General features: G+C 49.9%; 1 protein-coding gene across 1 annotated transcript in view; it reads left to right on the top strand.

Annotated features, from left to right (window-relative positions):
• ASTN2 (astrotactin 2) overlaps positions 1-23,022 on the top strand; it is a 272,653-nt gene that overhangs the window by 65,846 nt on the left and 183,785 nt on the right. Inside the window, exons 5-6 of the mRNA XM_018074363.3 lie at positions 1,977-2,123; positions 14,658-14,825. Of these exons, the coding sequence (XP_017929852.1) occupies positions 1,977-2,123; positions 14,658-14,825 (315 nt within the window). The remainder of the gene's footprint in view (positions 1-1,976; positions 2,124-14,657; positions 14,826-23,022) is intronic.

Genomic DNA, 23,022 nt, shown 5'->3' on the forward strand with positions numbered 1-23,022 from the left:
ATCAGTTTGCATGCTCTTGTTTGTCAAACAAGAGCTTCTTCTTCAGCTGCTTCTCCTGTCCTGCAAATCCTGACTGGAGCATCCCCTGTGGCAGGCTCCATCCTGTGGCAGGGGATGCTTTGTTGAGGCTCACTGCCCTGCCTGGAAAGCACACGTTGTGCTAAGCCTGAGGTCCCTGCCTGGGCAGCAACATTTGCAGCAGCAGCTTTGGTCAAATTACAGGGTGTGCAAGTGCTAACTTGTGGACCTATTTCCTGTTCAATTTTCAAATCTTGCTTTGCTAATGAGATGGTGAGGGCTGGGGAGCAAGCAGGGAGAGGCTGCACTAGTTTCCAAAAATAAATAAGTGTCCTCACCTGAATCCTGAGCAGGGATGTGGTCAGCTCTGCCAGCAGCTCAGTTGTCTCAGCCTCACTGTAATGGTCTTGCAGCCACTGACTGGGTTCAGTGCAGGGCTGTGCCCTCTGCTTGTCATGGACACTCTCACCAGGTGGTTTTGTGTCAGCATCCCAAGCCCCAGAGAAGGGAACCAGCTGCTCTGTGAGGTGCCTGTTGTTGGCTTTGAGGAAAGCAGGGCGCTGGTGTCGGATGAGGTGGCTGTGGGGGATGTGGTGCAGTCAGAGAAGTGGCAGGGCAGCCCTCAAGTCCAGAGGGATCAGGGGTGCCCCAAGGATGCAGGCTCCAGGACTGCTCCCTTCTCAGGCAGTGAAGACCTGTTGATGGGATAGCAGTGACCTGAGATGGTTTTTCCTGGTCATCTCCATTGGTGGAGGGTGTCTCATTTGGACACAAAGGCATTCCCAGCCTGCATCCAGTGACAGCACCTGAACCTCCTGGGGAAGCCAGATGTCTCCCAATGGCTTCACCCCATTCCCTACAGAATTTGGGTGTTGTTCTGTCCCACCCAGCTGTAGGTGATTCAGCCATCCTAACACTGCACTTTTTCCACGAGGTTTTCCCAGTGGGTTTGTATCTGCTGCGGCCTCTAATGACCTCTGAATGCTCAAGGTCCATTTTGGCTTATTTTTACCTATTGCTTCAAAAAAATTCCAAATAAAATAGAAGCCACTGACCAGATGTCTGAGTGTGCTGGTCTGAGCAAAGTCATGGGATAATGGGATCCCCTCAGCTCATGGTACATCCCTTAGTCCTGATGCCGGGCATGTGGCCTTTGAAAAGAAGGATGACGGCCTGGGAGTGATCCATGTGCTGTGAGGGTGCCTGTTGGGGACCAGGCAGGCTGGGTACTTGCTTTGACAGGTGGCATCTCGTGTATCCTGCTTTGTGGGACACACTGTGAGCTTCTGCACCTGATAAAATAAAACTTGTTTTGTAATATCTCCTGCCTGTCAGAAGCAGCTGGCTCTGGAGGTCGCTGTGTTGTGCGATGTAGTCCCTCTGTGATGACTGAGTATTTATATATTTGTGTAAATAATTAGCACTCATTAGTGCTATATAACATTGACAGGTGTAATTTCTCTTGGTGTTAAGGGAAAGCAAGTGATCCCCTGGTTACAGACAGCCCTCAAATTTGGCTTGGTTATTTTTTGTGGCTTGACGAGATTCACAGAATAAACCAAGGTTGAAGAGAAGTGATGGTGGCTTCACCAGGGGAGCGTGGGTGATGGGTGGCTTCACCAGGGGTGATGGGTGGCTCTGGGGAGGGGAAGTTCCTGGGGAGAGGGTCTGTACAGGGCTCTGAGAAGGTTTTCTCCCTCCTCTAGCAAAATGAACCCTCTGCTGTAGCTCAGTGAGGGGAACAACACGAGTGTTAGAAACTCAGCCAGAGAAGGAGTGATGGGAGTGACGGGAGGTGTGCAGGACCTCAGGAGCTCTTCCACTGCTGCTGAGCTGACACCCTTGTTTTCAGGGGCTGGGGAAGGGGGATACATACATGCCGGGAATGGGGGGAGGCCGAGCAAGCCCTGGGTACATCTTTGCCTTTTGGCCACCCAGCCCTGTCTCCTGCCTTGCAGGTTCCATGAAGAGCCCTGTCAACAAGACGGCGCTGACCCTGATCGCGGTCAGCTCCTGCGTGCTGGCCGTGGTCTGTGGCTCGCAGCTCTCCTGCCCGCTGACCGTCAAGGTGACTCTGCACGTACCCGAGCACTTCATCGCCGACGGTAAGACCCTCCTGGGGCTCTGCCCCCACCACGTGCCTTTGGGACACGGGAATCCCTCTCTTTGGGAATCGCTCCAGCTGTTTTCAGCTGCAGGGATCCCCCTCTGCACGGGGAGCAAAGCGCGTCTGCGAGCCCGAGGCCACAGTCTTAATCATGTCAATTAATGTTATCATTATTATTATTGCTGCTAATCGTGTCTGACGGATATTCCTGTTTTCCTCTGAGCTCCAGCCCTGGGAGCCTGTACAGACAGGCATCCTCCCGTCCTGCAGCAGCAGAGCTGCTCATCCCAGCCCTTGCAGCAGCAGGGAGGGGAATTGCTGGGGTTTGAGCAAAAGCAGAGACGCTTTGAAAAATTAGACGAGTGCTGCTGTCACTATTTATTGTTTTCTCCAACTGGGCTCCTTGCATTTGTTGTGTTTCACTGACCTTTTCTTTATAATGTGCAGTGAGCACCGAGTGCAAGTTTTCAGTAACATGAGGGCAAATTTCATTTTCTTCCAGCAGACAGGACCCATTATTCAGTCAGTTCCAATTCCTGCACTCGTCTCCTTGCTTGGGGCATGTGGAAGGGGCACTTTCTCCCTGCCAGAAATGTGCTGCATGGAGCCAGTGCATCAGCAGCTGCTGGGGTGTCCTGGCGTGGGCAGCCCTAGGAAACCCCCCACTTTGGGAGCTGGAGGGAAGGGCAGCTCTTGGGGGATTAATGTTTTGGGGAGAGGGAGATGGTTAAAGAGATGCAAAGGGATGAGAGCTGCAGGGGGTGCTGGAGAGGGGCTGAAACCATCACCTCGTGGCAGAGTGGGAGTCACTAGTGTGTTTGAGGTGGGATCAACTGTGCTAAGAATGGCTCTACTTAGAAGTGTCCAAGGCCAGGTTGGATGGAGCTCTGAGCAGCCTGGTCTAGTGGAAGGTGTCCCTGCCCATGGCAGGGGGTTGGAATAAGATGATCTTTAAGGTCCCTTCCAACCCAAACCATTCTGGGATTCTGTGGTTTTATGATTTGAAAAAAGGGACTTGTCTACACCTTGACCTGTTTCTAAAAGGCTTTCAGGATTGTCCAGGCTGCACGTGGATATTCTGCAGTCTTCACAGATGGTTATTCTGAGTAGCTGGAGAACAGAAACTCTTGCACTTGGTGAATAAGGTGGCTCCAGTGCAAACCTGTGTCCCTTTGGGACAGTTCAGCACTTGGACTGGGAGTTCACAACTGGTTTTGGTACTTGCTGGAGGTTGGCCAGGAAGGAAGTGATGGAGACGGCATCCTGGTCCTAGCCTGGGGTTCTGGCCCAGGGAAGGCAGTGTGTCCTCAAAAAAGAAAATAAACAAAATGCAGTGAGACTGCGTAGAATGAAAGTGAAAAGCTGAGCCTGTGCCTGTCACCAGGAAAGGGGTGACAATGCAAATTATGCAAATGCAGAGAACACTCAAATGAAAATGACAATGAAATACCAATAAAACAGATTAATATCCTTGAAACTGGGGGAAATGGGATGATCTCCAGTCCCGACTTAATGACTTTTCTGAAGAGAACGTGGCAAGAGGACTGGTAACAACAGTTTGGAGAAGAATTAAAATGAGCTTTGTAATGAAACTGTAAAATATAATTACAAACTGTGAAAACTTTTTTAATATTTTTTATGAGAAACAGTCAAATTCTTCACAGAGAAGCAGCCAAGACATTTTGCAGTGGCTATCACTTTTCCTGAAATCTCATCATTTTATGCGATGGCAGTTCCTTGCCTGGGAAGAGAAAAGCTCTTAAAGTTGTCCCTTCTTTCTGAATAACAACAAATCCCAAGGTGGCATCTAACTGGCAGCAAAATATTACAAATCATTTAAAGGCATCGCAGAACTGAGCTGGGTTGGGAAATTTTAATGATACCCAGGAAAAAGCGTGGCTGGCTGTGTTTGCCAAGGCTCAGCACCTGGAGTCTGGTGGAGAACAGGGAACCTGCTCCTCCCTGGCGATCTCCTGCGGGGGTTAAACCTGCTTTTTACTGGCTGAAAAAGGGACTTGGCTTGGGCATCCCCATGGCACCCGGGTGGCAACAGAGCCGATGTGTTTGGCCTGGCAGAGTCTGGGAGCTTTGATCAGTCTTGAAACAGCCTCTCACGTGGCACCTGATGGTGGCACCATGTCTCGTAAGTGATGCCGTGCGCTTAAATCGCCGGGTTCCTGAAGCTGTTCCCTTTTGTGCTCTACATGATGATAAGGCAGGCTCTGCGAGAAGGCAGGAATGGTGCATTCACAGGAGATGTTCCTGTGCGAGGGAGCGGTGCCCTCTCATTCTTTTTTGAAATGCAGCATTTCAATAGATGCCAGGAGCCAAGAAAAATGTGAAAGCGGAGCCGCTACCGGCACCTCTGCAGGAGAAGCCAAACAAAGACAGGAGGCTGAAAGAAATCCCTCTCCTAGACGCTGAGAACTCAGCTTTGAAGGAAACTTTAAATAGATGCCAGCCAGCTCCGGAGTGCCAGCAGCCAGAGCCAAGCTGGGAAAAGGAGAGGGGGGAGCAGCCCCCCCAAATGTCTCCAGCCTTGGAGAAGAGCAGCGTTCCCTGCTGCAGCGAGCAACAGCATCAGAGGAAGCAGCTCCTGAGCCTGCTGGAGTGGCACTGTGGGAAAGGAGAGGGGAAGGACTGGGACTAGAAGCCAACTGGCAGCCAAGCTGGGAAGGATATATTCCAAGCAGCAGTGCTAATAACCAGCCTGTCTCTATTGCCCTTATTCCTCTCTCGGTTTGTTTTCTTCCTTTTGTTCATTTGATGGGGTCCCCCTGCCTCGCTCCCCGCTGAGCAGTTATTGCCTGGTTTGCACAGCTGCTCTGCCTTCGCTTCATGGGGCCAGTGGAGCCTGGCAGGAGCTGCTGTGGCTCACAGGGAGAGCTGGGACCTCCTGCCTCCCAGAAATGAGTTGGTGCCTCTAAATCCTCTCTTCAGATGGAGCAGTTGGAGCATCCTCTCCTCCCTTCTGCTGCTCCGGGGCTTTGTGTTTCGGGACAGCCTCTGCCCATGCTGAGCAGAAGGCATCTCTCTGATTTCAGAGGTGGTGCAGATTTATGGAAAGAACCGTAGTAGCTTTTATGAGGATATGGAAATGCAAGGCATTATTTAAAGGACCCTTTAGCAGAGTCAAGGGGGGGGAAGAAAGGAATGAGAGCCCCTCCATCTGAGTAATAAAACTGTTATGAAAATGTGAGCCACTCAGCTGTACGTTCAATAGTTGTTTTTTGTTTGTTTTGTTTTTTTTTTTTCTTGTAAGTAATCATTCAAAAAGTAGAGATGGAGCAATGGGAGCAGCTTGCAGGGAAGTTGGGGCTGGAGAAAGATACCCTGGAGGGCTCATCCTGGAGTACGTCCTTGCTGCACAACAGTGTGAAATATAGTATCAATTAAAGCTTCCCCTTTTTACGGCCTCTGAGAGGTTATATATGGTGTGGGTGGATGTTTGTATCTGGATACTTTAGTGGGAGAGGTAGGTAAGATCCTCCAGTGGTACACTGGAAGGAAGAAAGAGCTGCATTTAGCAAGGGGCTGGTAGGGCTTTGTTTTATAAGTGGAAATAAAGCAAAGGGCATAGAGCAAGTTTGTGTCACTTCAAAGACATTTTGGGGCGTTTACAAGCTCCTTCCCTCCTCTTCTGAGGCAAATGCCAGGAGGGATGTGTTAATCTTTCTGCACCTTGCTGAGCTGCAGGCTGGGTGTGTGGAGCCTGGCGTGGGCAGGCACGGTCCTCACTGTGGGACTGGAGCTTGGTGTGGGCAGGCACAGTCCCTGCCATGGACTTGGAGCTTGGCATGGGCAGACACTGTCCCCACTGTGGGCTCAGAGTTTGACACAGGCAGGGGCTGCCTCTGCTGTGGCTCTGCTCCTGGCTGAACTCTGAACTGCTCTGATATGGCTCCATCACTGCTGCAAGTCTGGATGAACATTCCCAGGGTGGACACTGCCCTGTGAGCAACAGAGGGAGGACAGCAAATCCAGTCCCCACCCTGCAAAGCCAGGAGAACAGCGGGAAGTGGAATTTCCATTTGAGACCATGTTTTAGGTTGGAGCATCTGACAAGATGGCAGATGAAGTTTTTTTTTTTTTTATTCTTTGAATCTTCATGCATCTGCATCTGCCCCCCGAATGATACCAGCGTGTCCTTGCCATGCAGCTCATCAGTAATTGTTTCATCTGAAGATTATTTCCTACCTTCCCCCATGAATGTTTCCTCCAAGACACCGGTGAATTGGATGCTGCTATTAGCAGCCTGTGTTAATTTTCCCTGAAGATTGTCAGAGCTCTGCAGACTGCAGTTGTTGGACTCGCAACAACTTCTCATTTTGGTTTTAATTAAATGCGTTGCTTTAAATTGTTTGCTTTTGACGTCTCCTGCTCAATTTTTTGCAGTCCTCAGAGGTGACCAGGCATTAGCTTGTGTCCTCAGGTGCTTGCACTCACCACATAAAGCACAGAGAAGTGAGCTGCAGGAGGTGGGGGACTGGCTGTGTCTCCATCCTGTTGGACAAGGAGAAGCTGAAGACACTCTCTGATTTACATGTGAAGCACTCCAGGTTTGTGCCAGAAGGATGGAGAACGAGGTCTGATCTCAAAGGTATCTCAGGCCAGGCTGGATGGGGCTCTGAGTAAGTGGCACAGGTTGCCCAGAGAAGCTGTGGCTGCCCCATCCCTGGAAGTCTCTAAGGCCAGGTTGGATGGGGCTTGGAGCAACCTGGAATAGGGGAAGGTGTCCCTCCCAAGGCAGGGGGTGGAACAAGATGATCTTTAAGGTCCCTTCCAACCCAAACCATTCTGTGGTTCTCTGATCTCTCCAAGCTTTCAGAGGGTTTCTGCCATTGGGGTCCCCCATGTTCTCCAGCTGTTCCCAGCCCCACCAGTCCCCTCTGAAATCAGCAGAGGGAATTGACTGGCTTAAAATAAGTTTTTTCTTGTGCTGTTTTCTCCCCTGGGAGTTGTTCTGCTGCAGAGGTGCCTCTTTGCTGTACAGAGACCGGGATCACAGCTTTGACAGAAGCAGCGCTTCCCTGTTGCAGACTCAGTGCCACGTCTGGCTTGCCACAGGCCCTGTGTGTTTTGGGTAGAGGCGGCTGTGTTTGGGAGCAGCTTTACAAATTGCATTTTATTTCATCAGCTCTTAATCACAGGGTCACCTCAGTGCCAGTGTTACAGCTCACTCCCTCTCCTGCGCCTGCTCGCCTGGCAAGAAAATGTGAGCAAATGGCTGCAGCGTTACCAGACATGAACTCTAAATATTAACATCAATTTATGAACTGTATCAGCGTGGATCAAAGGGATTCCAAGACGGTTTTACGGCGTGAACGCTCTTTGCATGAAGAACTAATAGGATCCTGGAGGCTGAAGTACATCATGTTTTTATCGTGGCTCTGACAGCCTTGTGAACCTGCGCTCGGCTCCTGCCTGTGCTGCCCGGCTCCCCCAGCCCTGTGCCTGCCACAGGCATTCCCAGCTCCTGGGGCAGCTCAGTTCACAAGGGAAGCCAAATGCCTCTGCCTTTCTCCTTTGCAGGATTCATCAGAGCAGAGCTGGTGTTGGAATTCGGATGGTTTCAGCAGCAGCTTGTTCAGAGCTGGGAGCTGTTGCATCCTGAGAGAGGCACGATGTGCCCATCCCTGGGGAGGGGGCATCTCCTGGTGCCTGGTGAGCTTTACCAACACCATTTACCCTCTGCTTTGGGAAGGATGGTGAGAGAAGACTGCAGAAGGAACAGTGTCCTACTCCATTCCATGGATGGAAAGATGCAAACATTCATACAGCTTCCTCTAGAGAGGCAGCAGAGGGGCAGGCACTGATCTCTGCTCTCTGTGACCACTAACAGGACCTGAGGAAAAGGCTGGAGCTGTGTCAGGGGAGGTTTAGGCTGGATATTAGGAAAAGGTTCTTCCCCCAGAGGGTGGTTGGCACTGACCAGGCTCCCCAGGGCAGTGGTCACAGCCCCAAGGCTGACAGAGCTCCAGGAGCATTTGGACAACGCTCTGAGGGACAGGGTGGGATTGTTGGAGTGTCCTGTGCAGGGCCAGGGGTTGGAATAGATAATCCTTGTAGGTCTCTTCCAACTCAGGATATTATTGCAGCATGGTGGTGGCTCCATCCCTGGAAGCTTAGGCCATGCTGGCTTTTGAACAAGAATTCATGGGTTACCTGTGGCATCAGTGGTGCAGCAACTCAGTGAGGATTTTTGGAGGCTCTGTAGGTAGGAACATGCTACTTCTCTGAGTTGCTCTCCCAACAAGTAACATTGCTGATGTGCAGCCTCTCAGTGAGTGGGTGGTAGCTCACCTTGGTCTCATGGATATTGACTTTGCATGTGCTGCCTCTTGATTGTGTTTTCTGCTGTCCTGGGAGAATGTTTGGTCTTGGTGCTGGCTGGAAAATCTCAATTCACACACACTTTGTCTCTTAAAGCTTATCATAGCTCCTCTCTACTTTGTGATGTGATTAGATTTAGGCTGATTTTCCCTGAACCCTTATCCAATATCTGGAGAGCATCACTGCAGAAGAGCCCCAGGCTGCAGCGTGGGAGTTGGGAGATACAGAGCATTAAGGAGAAGCTTTTCTTTAGGAGTGTAATTTCTGTCTGAGCCATTGCTGGCCCAGATGCCTGCTGAGGGCAGAGATGTGCTGTTACCAACACCTCCACAATTACACTGTGTAATACTATCATGGGAGATGTCTTTGCAGCATGAGCTTCACCACAATGCAGGATGGGCAGATGCCATCTCGCTTGGGTTTGGGAAGAGTTGGCTGAGCCATCACCTGCTCCATAAACTGAAATACATGTGTTGCTTGTCAGAAGCTCAGCCCGGGCAAAATCAAGACTGACTGCCAAGAAAACCCAAAGAAAGAGAGTCTGTCAGATTTATCAAGAAAGTGCAATTTGATGCTTAAAATGTGCCCCTGCTCCTCCCACAGGAAAGATGCTTCTAGTCTGAGCTGTAATTACACACAGATTTGTTTGACTTAATTGATTTCTGCTTTGCCAGAGTGAAGATGGAGGCAGGACTGATGGTGTTTTGAGGGGATTGGGGTCTCTGGATTTGGCCTTTGGTGAGTTTGTGTGAGAGCCCATGGCCATGGTTCATGTGCTGAAAATACATCCTGGAGTCAAACACTCTGGGATATAAACTGTGTGTGCTTCAGCTGAGGGAAGAGTGAATGAAAGGTGTGTCTGGTGTAAGCTTGTGCTGTTTTAAAAACATTAAAAACATTCTGTCATAGCTTTCTGTTTAGGCATTTTGCCTTGGTCAGGAGAGAAACAGTTTGAGAAAGAAGGTGAAGTGGGTTGGCTTGCATTTTAACCCGGTGTGTTACTATCCCTGGATTCAAAGTAGAATACAGAATTCAGGGTTTGACTTCAAACAATTTAAATGATTCCAAAATGTCCTGGGTTTGTGCTAAGCAGGAGAGGGATGGTGAAGCTGAACACTGTTAGTCTAAGGGTGCAATCCTACCCCAAGCCCCATTTCTTTGCTTAGGTCAGTACAGGTGTGTCCTGGGCATCCAGAGTCCATCTGGATCTTCTGCATTTTCTGAAAGAAATTTAAGAAGCAGAAGTTTTCATTCCCTGGGACCAGGACAGGAGAGGGAGAACTGATCAAGGGAAAGAGCAGATAGGGGAGGAGTTGTCTCTTTGGGCAATGTTCTTTAATGTTTCACAAGTTAAAAAAAAGAGTCTCTAAGGAAATCAAATAGGGTTATTCTTTGTACCTGTAGAATGAAGCAACTGTGATAATTCTTCCTCTAGTGTTTAAAAAATATCTGTAACAGGATTAGAATTGTATGATAGTATAAGGATGGATACATTAATAGCAACCTGTAGTATGACCTCCCATAGCTTCCCAACACAATACTAATTTTAGATGAAAAGGAGTTTTGTTGGCCAAGAAACAGCGAATGGACCAAAGATGACAAAAAGAGCAGAGAGAGGAATAAATAGACATTCTTCAAAAAAAATTACGTTTTGATCTTTTCCCTTGAAAAGAAAGAGAAAGGAGAAGCCAAACCCTTTTGGCTGCTTTTGGGTGCTTTGTTCTTTTCCCTTGTTAGATGTCTCTTCTGAGCTGTTTCATCCTGTTGTGTTCTGGAAAATGATTTTTGAAATGTTGAAACTTCAAGCCTCTTTTGTCATGGCTTAAGCAGCTCCCCTGAACTTTGAAGGAGACCCCAGCAGGAGCGACAGGAACTTCTGATGCTGCCTGAACTGGACCAGCTTTGATCAGTGCTGGAGAAGGAAGGGGGTGGGGGGGAAAAACACATGCAGAGAGAAACCCAAACAAATCAATGCCCCGAGGTGCTGGTGGACATCGTGGAGTTGTGAGGGGGTTGTAGCTGTGTGCTGATGTTCTCCATACACTGCAACGCAGCTCTGTGGCATAGACTGGCTCATAAAGCCAATGGTTCTTAATGGATATGTCCTGCAGTGGGATTTCTGGGATCAAGGAGGTGGTGGTGGGTGCAGAGTTGTCATTTTATTGCTGTATTCTCTGGTGTGGTCGATGGTTGCTTTACCCTGGGACCTAAATGTCTCTGGTTTAAGGAGGATCTCATCAAGCTTTTAAGTGAATGGGAAGCTCAAAACTTGTGTCTAGGAGGACACCTGGGGGGGCACGAGGTTGGCAGCAGAGGACAGCAGTGTGGATGGTCTCTCTGGATGTCTTCAGAGGGTTTCTGTGCTGGAATCTGCTCCGGGAACTGCAGGCAGTGGCTGTAGATGTGCTTCAAACTGGGCACGGGGGTGGTTTGGTAGGGTCTGAGGTCCTCAAGAAAGGTTTTCAGAGGGTACTTTGGAGCAGGGTCTACTACCCACTGCCCCAGAAGTATGAGCCCCTTGAGTCCCCCATCATCCCATTCCCTCCTCCATCGTTTCCCTCCATCCAGAGACTGTGTATTGGGGAAAACAAGCCCTGCTGATGTTCCTGGCAAGCTAAAGGTGATTTTGAAACAGCTCTCCCTTAGAAAATGTTTGTTCTCAGTAGATTCTAAAAGGATTTGTTACTCAACTTGCCCTTTCTGAGGTGGTTTTGATTTGTGTGCAATGGTGACTTTTGAAAACTGTTTTCTCTGTGCCTATCCTTTGAAAATAAAGAGAAAAATTGTGTGAAAAGGCTTTGAAATAGTCAGAATTTCAGCTTTCAAAATATTTGTAGAATGTCTTTTGCTGTTATTTATTTCCTAGGCAAGCTATAAAGGGATCAAGATTGGGATGTTTGTTTGTTTGTGTTTTCAGTGGGAGCAAAGGTGATTAGAGTGTCTGTCTCAAAACCTTACCCAGCTGAGCTGCCACACACTCAGCTTCAGAGATGTGAGAAGTTTCCTTTCTGGAAGTTGTCCCCTCCCTCCTCCTGCAAAGGAAGGAAGGAAAGTGTTTACAATTAACTAAAACCTTTGATTTCCCCAGGTTTGGGGTTTTTTTTTAGGCTGAGGTAGAACCCCCTCCATTTTACACTGAGCTTAAATTCAGGAATTTTGGATTAAAACGTTTTAATTTCTGTTTAAAAAAAAAAACAAAAACAAAAAACCAGAAAACCGATAGTGAGGATTATTTCTCAATCAGACTTATTAAAATAAAAATAAGTAATTAATCTTCAAAATACCAGCACTTCCCTTGTGTAAGTTACAGTTCCATTATATTTGGGAGGATCTTGCGATGTAGAGAATGTTGCAAAGCTTTATCAGTTTGTAAATAATTTCAAGCTTCCCAAATTTGTGGTTTTACATGGACACCAAACTCGTGCTGAAAGAGAAGTTATTTGCTCCTGGCCAGGTGTCAGATTTTGGTGTGGATTTAGGAAGCACTTTCATGAATTGATAGTTGTTGGGATTTTTTTATACTGCCATCAGCAAATAGGCTGGGTTTTCCAAAGGAAGTGAAAATTTAGCTGCAGGGGCGTGAATTTGCTTCCTCCTCCTGGAGCAGCTCCATGTGGGGCTGGTGTGTCCAGAGAAGGGCAACGGAGCTGGTGAAGGGTCTGGAGCACAAGTGTGATGAGGAGCAGCTGAGGGAGCTGGGGGAGCTCAGCCTGGAGAAAAGGAGATTCAGGGAGGACCTTCTTGCTCTCTTCAAGTGCCCAAAGAGAGGTTGTAGCCAGGTGGGAGTCAGGCTCTGCTCCCAAGCAACAAGCAATAGGATGGGAGGAAATGGCCTCAAGTTGCACCAGGGGAGGTTTGGGTTGGATCCTGGGAAAAATTTCTTCACAGAAAGGGTGCCCAGGGCAGTGGTGGAGTCACCATCCCAGGAGGGATTTAAAAGCTGTGTGAATATGGCATCTGGGGACATGGTCTAGTGGTGGCCTTGGCAGTGCTGGAGGAATGATTGGATTTGATGAACAAAGAGGTCTTTTCCGACCTAAATGATTCTGTGGTGGGGAGCTCTGGAGGTGACTCCTCTATCACCCACCTGACCTTGGGGCCCTGCCCTCTGTGTAGCAGCTCCTGGGCCAAGATGCTCTGCCAGCTCCAGTCACCTTCATCCTTCTGAATACTAATGATGTGAGTGCTTTATGTCTGGTTTGCTTCTGTTCCTTGCAGGCTGGCTGTGTTCTAACTGGAAGTGGGGTTCATTAAGTAGGGATTTAATCAAGAGCTGGTGGTTTCACTCTTCAGTCTTTGGGTGCAGAGGGAGTTGTCTGTAGCTGAGTCTCCAAACAAGGCGTACGTGCTTCCCAAGCCTCGCTCTTTATTAGAGAGCTGCAAAAATAAGGACGAAAACAAGATTGACAGGCTACTACACAGGCACGTACACGTAAATAGTAAACACTCCCAGAGGGTTCGTGTTGCACTTCTGTTTGGTAAAAGAAACCAGCAATTGCTATTATTGGCGTTTAAAGCTATCTTTAAGAATTCACGGAAAAGAATAATTAGACATAAAAAAACCACGTGGCTCTAAGATACTTCTTTGTGCTCGGTGTTTTGCTCCTTTCCAGTGGTGCTGGGGGGTTTACCCAGTGATTTACTGCTGCCATTGTCTGATTGAGATGTATCCTGCAGCCTTGGCGGGGCAGCCCCTGCCTTGCAGTGTCTCCAGAGCAGCTGGATCCTGGATGTCTAATTTTCCTTTGCTTGAACAGTCAGTAGCTTGGCAGCCTCCATTGGCTTTGAGTGCAGGGATGTGTCTGTGAATATGTTTATGGTATATAAACACTATGAGTGGTGAAGACTTGCATTCATGTGAAATTAGGGCTCGGATTTGTGTGGTGCTGAGATCTGGGGATGCCTGAGAATGAGGTCACTCGCTGAGATGCTTGACTTGAGGCTTTGCTTGTTTTATCCTTTGCATGGATAATGTGGTGCAGGATGAGGGTGAGAAGGGCTCCTTCTTGCTGAAGCATCAGGGAGTCTCTTCAAAAGGAGATTCAGATTTTGTGTTCAAGCAGGTGCATGTGGGGTGGTCACTGCTGTGGGCTTATTGTCCTGCTCTTTTAATCTCTTGGCTTTCAACAAGGTAAGATCTTATGTGGTGTTTATAAATATGTTGTCCCAGTCCTTTACTAAGTGGCCTAAGCCCTAAAGTTTCGTGAAGGTAGACCCTGGATCTATAAACTTGCTATCCTTGTGTAATCACTGAGGAGGATTTGAATCTTCAGACAGTGGTCACAAATTTTGCTGCTGTTGCCAGTCCTCACACGTAGTGGAAAGGTGTCTGTGGGTTCCTGGGCTATCTGGCAGTTCCCCTTGCCCACTCCTCCTTGCAGGTTTCTTCTCCCCTGTTTTTAGAGGCTTTTACCGTGGTAAGTTTTGCAAAACACCACTTAATGGCAGAGTTTTTTTGGCTCCCCTCTGATCTGTGCAGCACTGCTATGCAGGCAGTCTTATAATCAATGTAATTGAAGATCAGAGTTAATGAGGACCTCTGTGCCTGCAAAATCCCCCAAGCGATGCTGGGCCTCAGATGTTAGATAAGGAAATGATTGGGCTGAACTGAAAATCTATTTGGCTAATTAGATGATGCATATTCCCAGATGCTGGTGGGGAAAAATACATTTTGCAAAATAAAGAAGCGTAAGATTTTGTAAGAAAAGATTTTTGGCAAGAATTCACTTTTAACTCTCAGGAAAGAAAGGGTGAGAGGGTGTCTGGTACAAGAAAATGTGTGTCAGGCCAATTCACTCACCTTCAGCTAAAGAAGAGAAGTGGGAACAGCCTGTGCTGCTGCTGCCCATCTATGCCCTGAGCATCCAGGCGTCTTGTGGACTCTGTTTCCATGAGCTGGATGCTCATGGATCAGAATAATTACATCAGTCCACATTTCTACAGAGACATGGGAATCAAATTCCAGTAGTGTAAGGGTAGGGAAACATCTGGGCAGAGGAGTTGGTGGACCATTAGCTGTGGCACATTCCTTTGGAGAGGAATGGTCAAATGAAGTTCTTCGGGTCCAGCAGTTGATGAACTCATTATTATTTGCTGATCTTGATGTCACAGCACCTGCTGTAGAGTGTTCTGATACCGGGCCAAAATGCATGTTTGGGGTTTTACACTCACCTAACACACTTTTTTCCCCTCTCTCCAGGCAGCAGCTTCGTGGTGAGCGAGGGGAGCTACTTGGACATCTCCGACTGGCTTAACCCAGCCAAGCTGTCCCTGTACTATCAGATCAATGCCACGTCCCCCTGGGTGAGAGACCTCTGTGGACAGAGGACCACTGATGCCTGTGAGCAGCTCTGTGACCAAGACACAGGTAAGGGAGGCTGGGGAACAGTGAAGACCTTGGAAAGCTTGGAGATGCGAGGGAGAAGGTTTGTCTCTGGGTGTTTTAATGCCCTCTGTGCTCACCTCTGCTTTAGCCTGGTGGTAGGCACAGAGGATTGAGGGGTACCACCAGGGTCACACAGTGGTGACCCCCATCAGCAAAATGTAGAGAAGATGGGCACAAAAGGGGGATTTGAAAAGGTGGATCTATGAGTTCTTTGGTGTGGCAGCTGCAGACGTGTGGAGTTTATCTGCTTTGAAGTTGTACTGTTTTGCTGTGGGGTGTGCTGTGCCCTGTGCAACAGCCAGCACTGCTCTTGCTCACTGATGGGTCACCAGTCTCATGGGATGCCTTCTTGGTGCTGTGGAGAAAAGTGGTCCTGTTGCTCCTGGCTTTTTCACCATCTAAAGAGCACCCAAACCCCTGTCTCCTTGCAGAGGTGACATCCCAGGTTAACCCTGACTCTCCATGTGAGCTGCTTCCCTCATCTCTTAGCAATGAACTTCTTCACTTCATGTTTGTGTATGAGATTCATGGCTGCAGGTAAGGATGTTGGTGTCTGGTTCTGCCAGGGGGTCTGAAGGATGGCTCACAGTGGAGCAGGCTTTTCCTAAGCCTCCCACTGCCACAGACCATCATTAAGACAGAATTAGAAGTCCTTCAGAGTCATGAGTGCCCCATGGAATGACAGGGGCGACCCTGTTCTCATCCCTCCCTGCTCAGCTGAGAGGCAAACGTGGAACTTGGTCTCATGAACTCATTTTCCTGGTCAAGACAATGTTCTCTTCTTAGTATTCCTGTTCCTCAAGGCTTGTCTGCACAGAGGCACTGGCAGGCATGGCTGCAGCAGAACAATGATGCTGGAGAATTCCCTGTGTAGACAGCCTTGGGCGTCACCTACAGTCCCAAGGAGGGCTGGGAGGTGACAGCAGCCACCCCAGCAGATGGAGACCGTGCAGGAGGGGAGGCTGTTCTCATCCAGATGTCACAGAGCAGAAGGATTGTTTCAGACATTGGCAAGACGCAGCCACCTCAGCGGGAGGGGGAAGATGCATTCAGCTGTCCCCTGGCTCAGAGGAGGAGAGAAAAACTCTGCCTCCAGCAGCAACCACGGGGAGACCGTATGGAGCCAGACTGTGACTCCCCTGTTGAAAGAGCCCCGTGGCTGCACTCTCCAGCCCCAGGCCCTCCTTGGCACTGAGCAGGGCTGGTTTAATCCTTGCATGGCCTCTGCTGTGAGGAGCGGCTGTTCTCCCGTGCCGGCCCAGCTGCTGCTCCCGCTGCGTCCCCGGCTCCCGGAGCAGCTTGTCGCTCTTGCTGGACGCCCCACGCTTGAGCAGGATGTGTCAGATCCTGTTTGCAGGGAAGGCAGCGATGCTCGTTAGCCTGGGAATCGCTCTGCTCAGGCACTGTCCTGGATCTGAAGCTCGCCAGCTGCTCTGCGGCTCCCAACCCTGGTACCCATCCCCCCTGCTCACCCGTGGTGAGGGCAGAGCAGCCTTGAACTCAGCCTTCAGGTCCCTCACCTGAAATCTGCCAATGGGTTTCTTCCCCCTCTTGCCAGTCTGGGAGTTTTCACATGGCTAGAACAGAATCTTTCTCCTGTCTGTGCCAATTGGATCCGCATGGATCGAGCAGGACTGGCTGATGGGGCTGCTGATCTTCATAGCCTAAATCTAAGGCTCCCTTAAGAGGTCCAAACTTCACAAGACCTGAGCAACCCCCCACTTAAAATTAGGCCTTTGGAAGTGCCTGTTTGACACCCTGCCCCAGGATGTAGCCCCAGGCACCACAGAAGTTCATCACTGTTGACCAGCCTTTAACTGGGGAGAAGTTTCCACAGCAGACTGGGGGCAGACTGTAACCCTGTGATACACTGCGTGTGCTTTTAGATTCATTTTTATTGATGTCATTCTATTTTTAAGGGTGATTTATTTTTATCACCATGAGAGAGGCAGCCCTGTGGTTTTACTGTGGGACATAAATCCTGCCTGAATTTCAACCTTTTCGGGTCAGGGATTTTATCCTCTCTCTGAGTATCCCAAGAGATGGGTGCTGGGGTTTCCCCTGTCCTCTGTCTTCTTGGGCTGGGCAGAGCACCCATGAGAAGGTTGTCCTGTCTAGAGGATGAAAGCCTCCCCTGTGAAGAGCAGAAGAGCCAGGGTTGAGGTCTTCCAGCACATTTGTAGCTAATCTGACTTCAACTTTACCCTTGGAGCCACTCTCCATGGCAGTGTGGATCCAGCCTGGAGATCTAGTGTGGTCCCAAAGCTTCCTTGCTCCAAGGTGTAGACAGACCTCTGTGGATAGGACCTATCCTTGGTGGAAGTGTCACTGGTTCCTGTCCCACGTTTGGACAGAGAGCTTCAGGTCACATATGCTCTGTCTGGTGAGACTGAAACTCTCACCTTTCCCACCACCTCTTTTGGGTTGGAGTTTTAGACGGGATCTGTCCGTACCACGTTCTGACTCGTGACACCAAGTACTCCTGCAGTGCGAAGAATAATCCCCAGCAAAAACAGAAGCTCTGAAACACTAGGAAATGCCAAGATCCATTTTACTTGCCTGACCTTAATTTGCCTTCCCTCACATCTCTGTCGTGTGACTCAGTCTTTAATTAAGTGATTGCTGCCCCCCTGACAAATTTCAAACCTGTGTTGCAAAGCTCATCAGAGCGTTTCAGAGGCAGCACCGACATCTGCACATGAGCCAAATGTCGTCTTCCTCATCCCTTCTGCCTTGGAAGCGGCCGGGCTGGTTGGTCTGACAGGACTGCAAATACAGAAACAAGTGGATGCTGCTGGGGGTCTCCTCCCTGCAGATGTGACAGAGTGGCCATGCCCAGCCATGGATGAGGCAGGTCCCTCCTGAGGGCAGGACGTGCTTCTTGGCTGGGGAGGTTCAGCCCAAACGCCCCATCCTCTTGGCAGGTGCTGCCTGCGCTGCTTGAGATGAGAACAGCAAAGGTTTGTTGTCTTTTGGGACTTGCTGTCTGCACTCTCCATATTTTGGACAGATGTGGGGAGCGTTGCCGGTGCCACTGCTTGTACCACACACTGGGATACCTCTGGGTACAATCCAGGAGTGCTTCTTCTCTGGCCTCCCTTACCAGCACCGGGAGCGTGGATAAGAGCGTCTCTTTGCAGCATCATATGCAAATCCTGATTTGTGAGCACAATTACCTGCTTTGTATGCACAAAACTGATTCACTTGCACATTCTGTGGGCATCACTGAAGAGACCTGCTGGAGAATCGGTCCCTCAGGGCCAAATGCTGAAAGAAACAGCCTCTGATTTTGTGCTGTCAGGCTTGCTGGAGCAGTGGCATAAATGAGATGGATAGCTACCTTGATTAGCAGGTGCAAATGTGTTGAAATTTTTTTCCCCATCTACAAATCAGGCACTTCTTCATCAAAATTCTCTCTTTGCATCCACAATTGGTGGCACCCCCAAAGCAATAGGCAGGGGCTTGTAAGGACCAGATGAAATGTGGTAGCAAAGGGTCTTTTCTGGAAATTGGCAGGAGAGGGGGAAAAAAAAAAAGGTTTCCATCATCTTCCAAATGGGCCAGTTTGTCACCAGAGCTACAGATGGTGCTCCTGTCTGGGTAGGACAGGGATGTTGTGGGCAGGAGACAGATGAAAGTAATTTTTAAACAGAGCCATTTTTTTCTAAGGCAACCTGTTAAGGGGATTTGGAGGTTGCAGAGCTGAGCATGTAAATCAGGAGATGACCAACCTTGGCGAGGGTGTATTTGTGTTTATGAAAACAACCATTTCCTCCTATAGTTCAATTTAATATCATGCAGGTTTTGTCCACATCAAGTAATATTTGTTTGTTCTTGTGCACTTCTGCTATTTTCGCTGTTGGAGGATCCCAGTGCCTTTATTGACTTAGACTTTTATAAGATGAGGTTCTGTCTCTCCAAGGTATGGAGTTTAATAACTTGGTCAAAACCCATGTAATATACGATTCCTTTTCCTGTGGTGGCACAGCTTGCCTCGTGCTCCAAGCAGGGCAGGAGGCAGTTAACTCCCAAGCTAATTTAGCTTCAGGCTGAAGTGTTATACATAAACAGCAATCAAAACTCGTGCCTGCGAGGGGCCGAGTTAAGGTTATCTGTGCTGTCTTTACACTCTCATTTTCTACCATTAGAGTGTTTAATCCTGCAGCTGCTAATGTTCTTGTAATGGCATTTCTGTGCTTGTCTAGAGAGCACAGGGAGGAGGGAAGAGGAATGAGTTTCCTTGTACGGATCCATGCCTGAACCTGTCTCCCTGACTGGGCCCATCCCACCAGCACTGCAGGGGATTCTCACCCTGCCATGGTCAGCTGTGGGGCAGTGCTCACCCCAGAAGATGGCACAGCAGACCACCCTTGTCCACCCTCTCGGTGCTCCCTTGGATCAGCTGTGCTCTTGTGCCCCTGGCAGTGCAGTGTGGGAGCTGAGCGGGTGATAATGAGAATTAAATCTGTGCAGAGCCTAAACTCAGGCACAATCCTTAGAGGTTAAGCTTGTGCTTAAGTACTGTGATGGATCTGGTGAAGAGGGTGACTTGCAGCAGGGGGAGAGGAGGGATAACTGTCAAATTGACTCCAGGTTTTCCCTCCATGCTCCGTGCCAGGTCGGGTGGGCAAGAGCCACCTTCCCTGTCTTATTCCTTGGGAGCTAAACTGCTTCTATGGAAGTTACATTTCTCATCAGGATGAAGCAGAGGCTCAGGTTTGGAAAGTGCCATCCCCTGAAGGGCAAGGACAGCAGATACCAGGGGCAGAAGAGAAGCTTTTCACAGAGGTTCACTGTGAGCTGGTGCTGCTGCTGCCGCCCTTGCTGGAGGATCCACAGCCTCAGCCAGAGCCCAACCCAGGCCTGAGGAGCAGCTCTCTGAAGGTGCTTCACTTGTTCACTGAAGCTGGGAATTTGATGAGCTATTAAGACCATTGTTCATCCTTCCCTGTGTTTAATTTTCTCTGAATCTCCTCAAAAGAGGCCCTTGCTCTGTTATCCTGCAGGGACACATCAAGTTCTTTAAGGAAGGGGTTTGTTGTGGGGTTTTAAATCTTGGTACCAGCGCTGTGCCAATGTGTGTCTTGTCCTATCCCTGGCAAACCACTACCTTGAGACAACATGTGGACAACAGCAGAGCTAGGGGCAGCACAGGGTGTCCTGTGTAGAGGCAGGAGGCAGCCAAGCACAGGAGTGCCCAGGTTCCCTCTGCTTTGATGGTTCCTGGGCTGCAGCTCCTGCTGCAGGCAGTGGTGACAAGGGGACGCTGCCCTTGCCAAGCACTGGGCTGGTGGCCAGGACAGCAGTGCCTGGGTGGCAGCTGCCTTTTGCATCCACTTTTGCAGCCACCTTTGCTGCTGACGACGGGATTCAGGCCCTGCATCCCTGCAGTGGGGAGGGAGGGGGAACCCTCCAGTCCTCCTGCCTCAGAGCAGGCTGGTAACCCTGGAGATGTCTCCACACTCGCCTGGAAGAGAGAGGGGCTTTGTGCCGTGGCCCAGCACGAACACTGGAGCAGTCAGGGCTGGCAGGGTGGGCAGCACTGTGCTCAGCAGCTGTCTGTGTTCACCAAAATTGCTTGGCCTCCACGCCCACCTCACTCTGCAAACCCTTTCTGCTCGTGTGCTGTGGAGGGTGGATGGAGGAGAAGCACGAGACGGTGCTGGGTGAGCAGTTCACCCCACTGCTGGTGGGGGCTCAACAGGAATGACCACCCAGCTGGGCTACAGAGCTGAGGGAGGCTGGGAATGTGGTGCTGCTGCTTCCCTTCTCACTGGCACTGGGGATGCTCTGCGGGGGCTGGTGTGTCCCCTGGGGTGTGTGTGTGTGTCCAGAGAGGAGGGGACCAGAAAAGCTGGGGCCAGACCGTGCATCACTTCAGGTGGAGAGGCAGCCCTTAAGCAAATGTGTGTACATGCAGTGCTCATGCAAGTGTGTATTTATAGCCCTCCAGGCTTCAGGAACAGGCTACCCCTCCAGCTGGGATCTGGACCTGCCCAAGGATGGTGCCTCTGCAGCTGGAACATGACCCTGGCACTGCAGGGCATCCCACCAGGACAAGGGTGAGCACCAGGGATGGAGGTGCTGCCGTGGATCAGGGAATCACAGACACCAGCAGTGCCAGGAGAAGGCTGATGAGCCACAACTTTGCTGCACCACAGCCAAAGCTCCTCCAGCTCCTTAAATAGAATCGCCAATGACAGCAAAGAGCAGCTTCCCTGGGAGCACAGGGATTCAGGGAGCCTCCACTTCCCGCTGTGCACTGGGCGGGTGGATTAGGGGGATCTTGCAGCATTATCACCACGGATCGGCTCTTGCCCTAACGAGGTCTAACAGGATTATTTGGCACACTGGCAGTTTGTCCCTCAGCCCTGCTCTGCTGTTCCTGGGCAGAGCATGGGGACGGGCAGGGAGGATCTGGGTGCAGTAGGATACCCTGTTCCCCCTCTGAGCAGAAGCAGCAGCAGTGTGGTGAGCAAAAATGGAAGAATAGTTTAGCAACTTCCAGCTTAGATATATTAAAAAAAAAAAAAAAAGAGAGTTAAAGCCTTGAGCTGTGCTGGTCAAGATGCAGCAGGAGCTGGAGGGCTGTTGTCCTCCACGTAGCTGGCTTTGCACCGTGCCTGTGCCGCTGGAGGTGGTGAGCTCGGATGTGGCTTGTGTTACATTTGTTTCCTTCAGGCATGAGCAAGCCTCAGCATAGGCCAACCCTGAGCCAAAATCTGTGGATGCTAACACTGGCTGCAGCCTGTTCCTGCCCTTCTGCAGCTCCAGCACTGAAGCCAGCACGGAGCGCAGGCACATGAGAAACGCTCTGCTCAGACGGGCAGAGGCAGCTCACGCCTGCATGCAGAAACTGGGTTGATTGTGTCCCTAATTGGCCCTGTTCCTCCAGATGAGTTTCCAGATCCTTCTCCCTTTCCCAGCTGAGGGCAGGAGTGACAGACGTTTCTCCAGGAGCTGTATGCTCCCCACTCCTGCCTTTCTGCATGGGGCTCTGGATGGGGCACTGGGTTGAGCTGTCGGTCATCTCTCCCACCAACCTCCATGGGGATGAAGGCACAGAGGAGGAAGGTTGCAGGTGAGATGTGTCTGTGGTGTTTGGGGATGTGTCCTGCTGCTTCAAACAACGGGTTCACTCTCCCTGAGCAGAAACTGGCACGGAGGCTCCGTGTCACCTGTAATTAGTCATGGCAGCACAGTCTGTGATGAGATGTTGTGTAAGTCAGGAGAGGGGAGTAGGGGAGGATGGAGAACTCACTGCTGTGAGTGCTTCCCATGGCCTCAGCTCCTCCCTTGCCCATCCACGTAGCTGTAGGTGTCACAGGAATGTGTCTGTATATTAGAGATATATAATAAGTATCTGAAGAGAGAGTGGAACCAGGCTTTGCAATAGAATGAGAGGCAACCGGCACAAACTGATACACAGGAAGTTCCACTTAAATATGAGGAAGAACTTCTTTACTGTGCGGGTGACCAAGCACTGAATAGGCTGCCTGGGGGGGTGTGGAGTCTCCTTCACTGGAGATATTCCAGAACCATCTGGACACAATCCTGTGCCATGAGTTTGAGCACGGATGTTGGACCAGATGACCCCACCAGTGGTCCCTTCCAACCTGAACCGTTCTGTGATTCTTTGAATTATGTGTTTTCAGAGCCTCTTGCTAGGGCTATGGTGCTGCATTTCCTGCTTTATTCAGAGATCTTCCTTCCCCTCCCAGCATTTTGTTTAAATGGTAATAGAACATTGGACCTCCAGAGCTGAGCACCAGGATCTGCCCTTGCTTAAACTGGGCGAGCAGCAACCCTTCCCTTTCCTATAACAGCTGAAAATTTGCCATGGATTATCATACCTGATTTGTGGCTTATGAATCCAAAGGCAGAGGAAGGACTACACAGGCCTGTGTTTTTACCATGGACAGGGTGTGGGGTGGTGGCTGCAGAAGCAGGATGCTTGTCATGGCCATTGGTAGATCCTGATTCATTTGCGCTGTGCAGAGAGGCGTGTGCAGGACCTGTGGAAATTGCATCCAGCTTCAGGTGTGGCTATTTGTCAAACTTGGTTACTTTAGTTGACTTTGGCTTTAACCTCAGCTCGAATCCTAACTTGGCTGCAGCAATGCTGAGCAGATAACTGTGTCTGTCTCAGAAGCACGCAGGATTTAGTGTCTCTGAACAG

This window comes from Manacus vitellinus, unplaced genomic scaffold (genome assembly GCF_001715985.3).
Source record: "Manacus vitellinus isolate BGI_N305 unplaced genomic scaffold, ASM171598v3 scaffold_27_pilon, whole genome shotgun sequence".
Classification (NCBI taxonomy): Eukaryota; Metazoa; Chordata; class Aves; order Passeriformes; family Pipridae; genus Manacus; species Manacus vitellinus.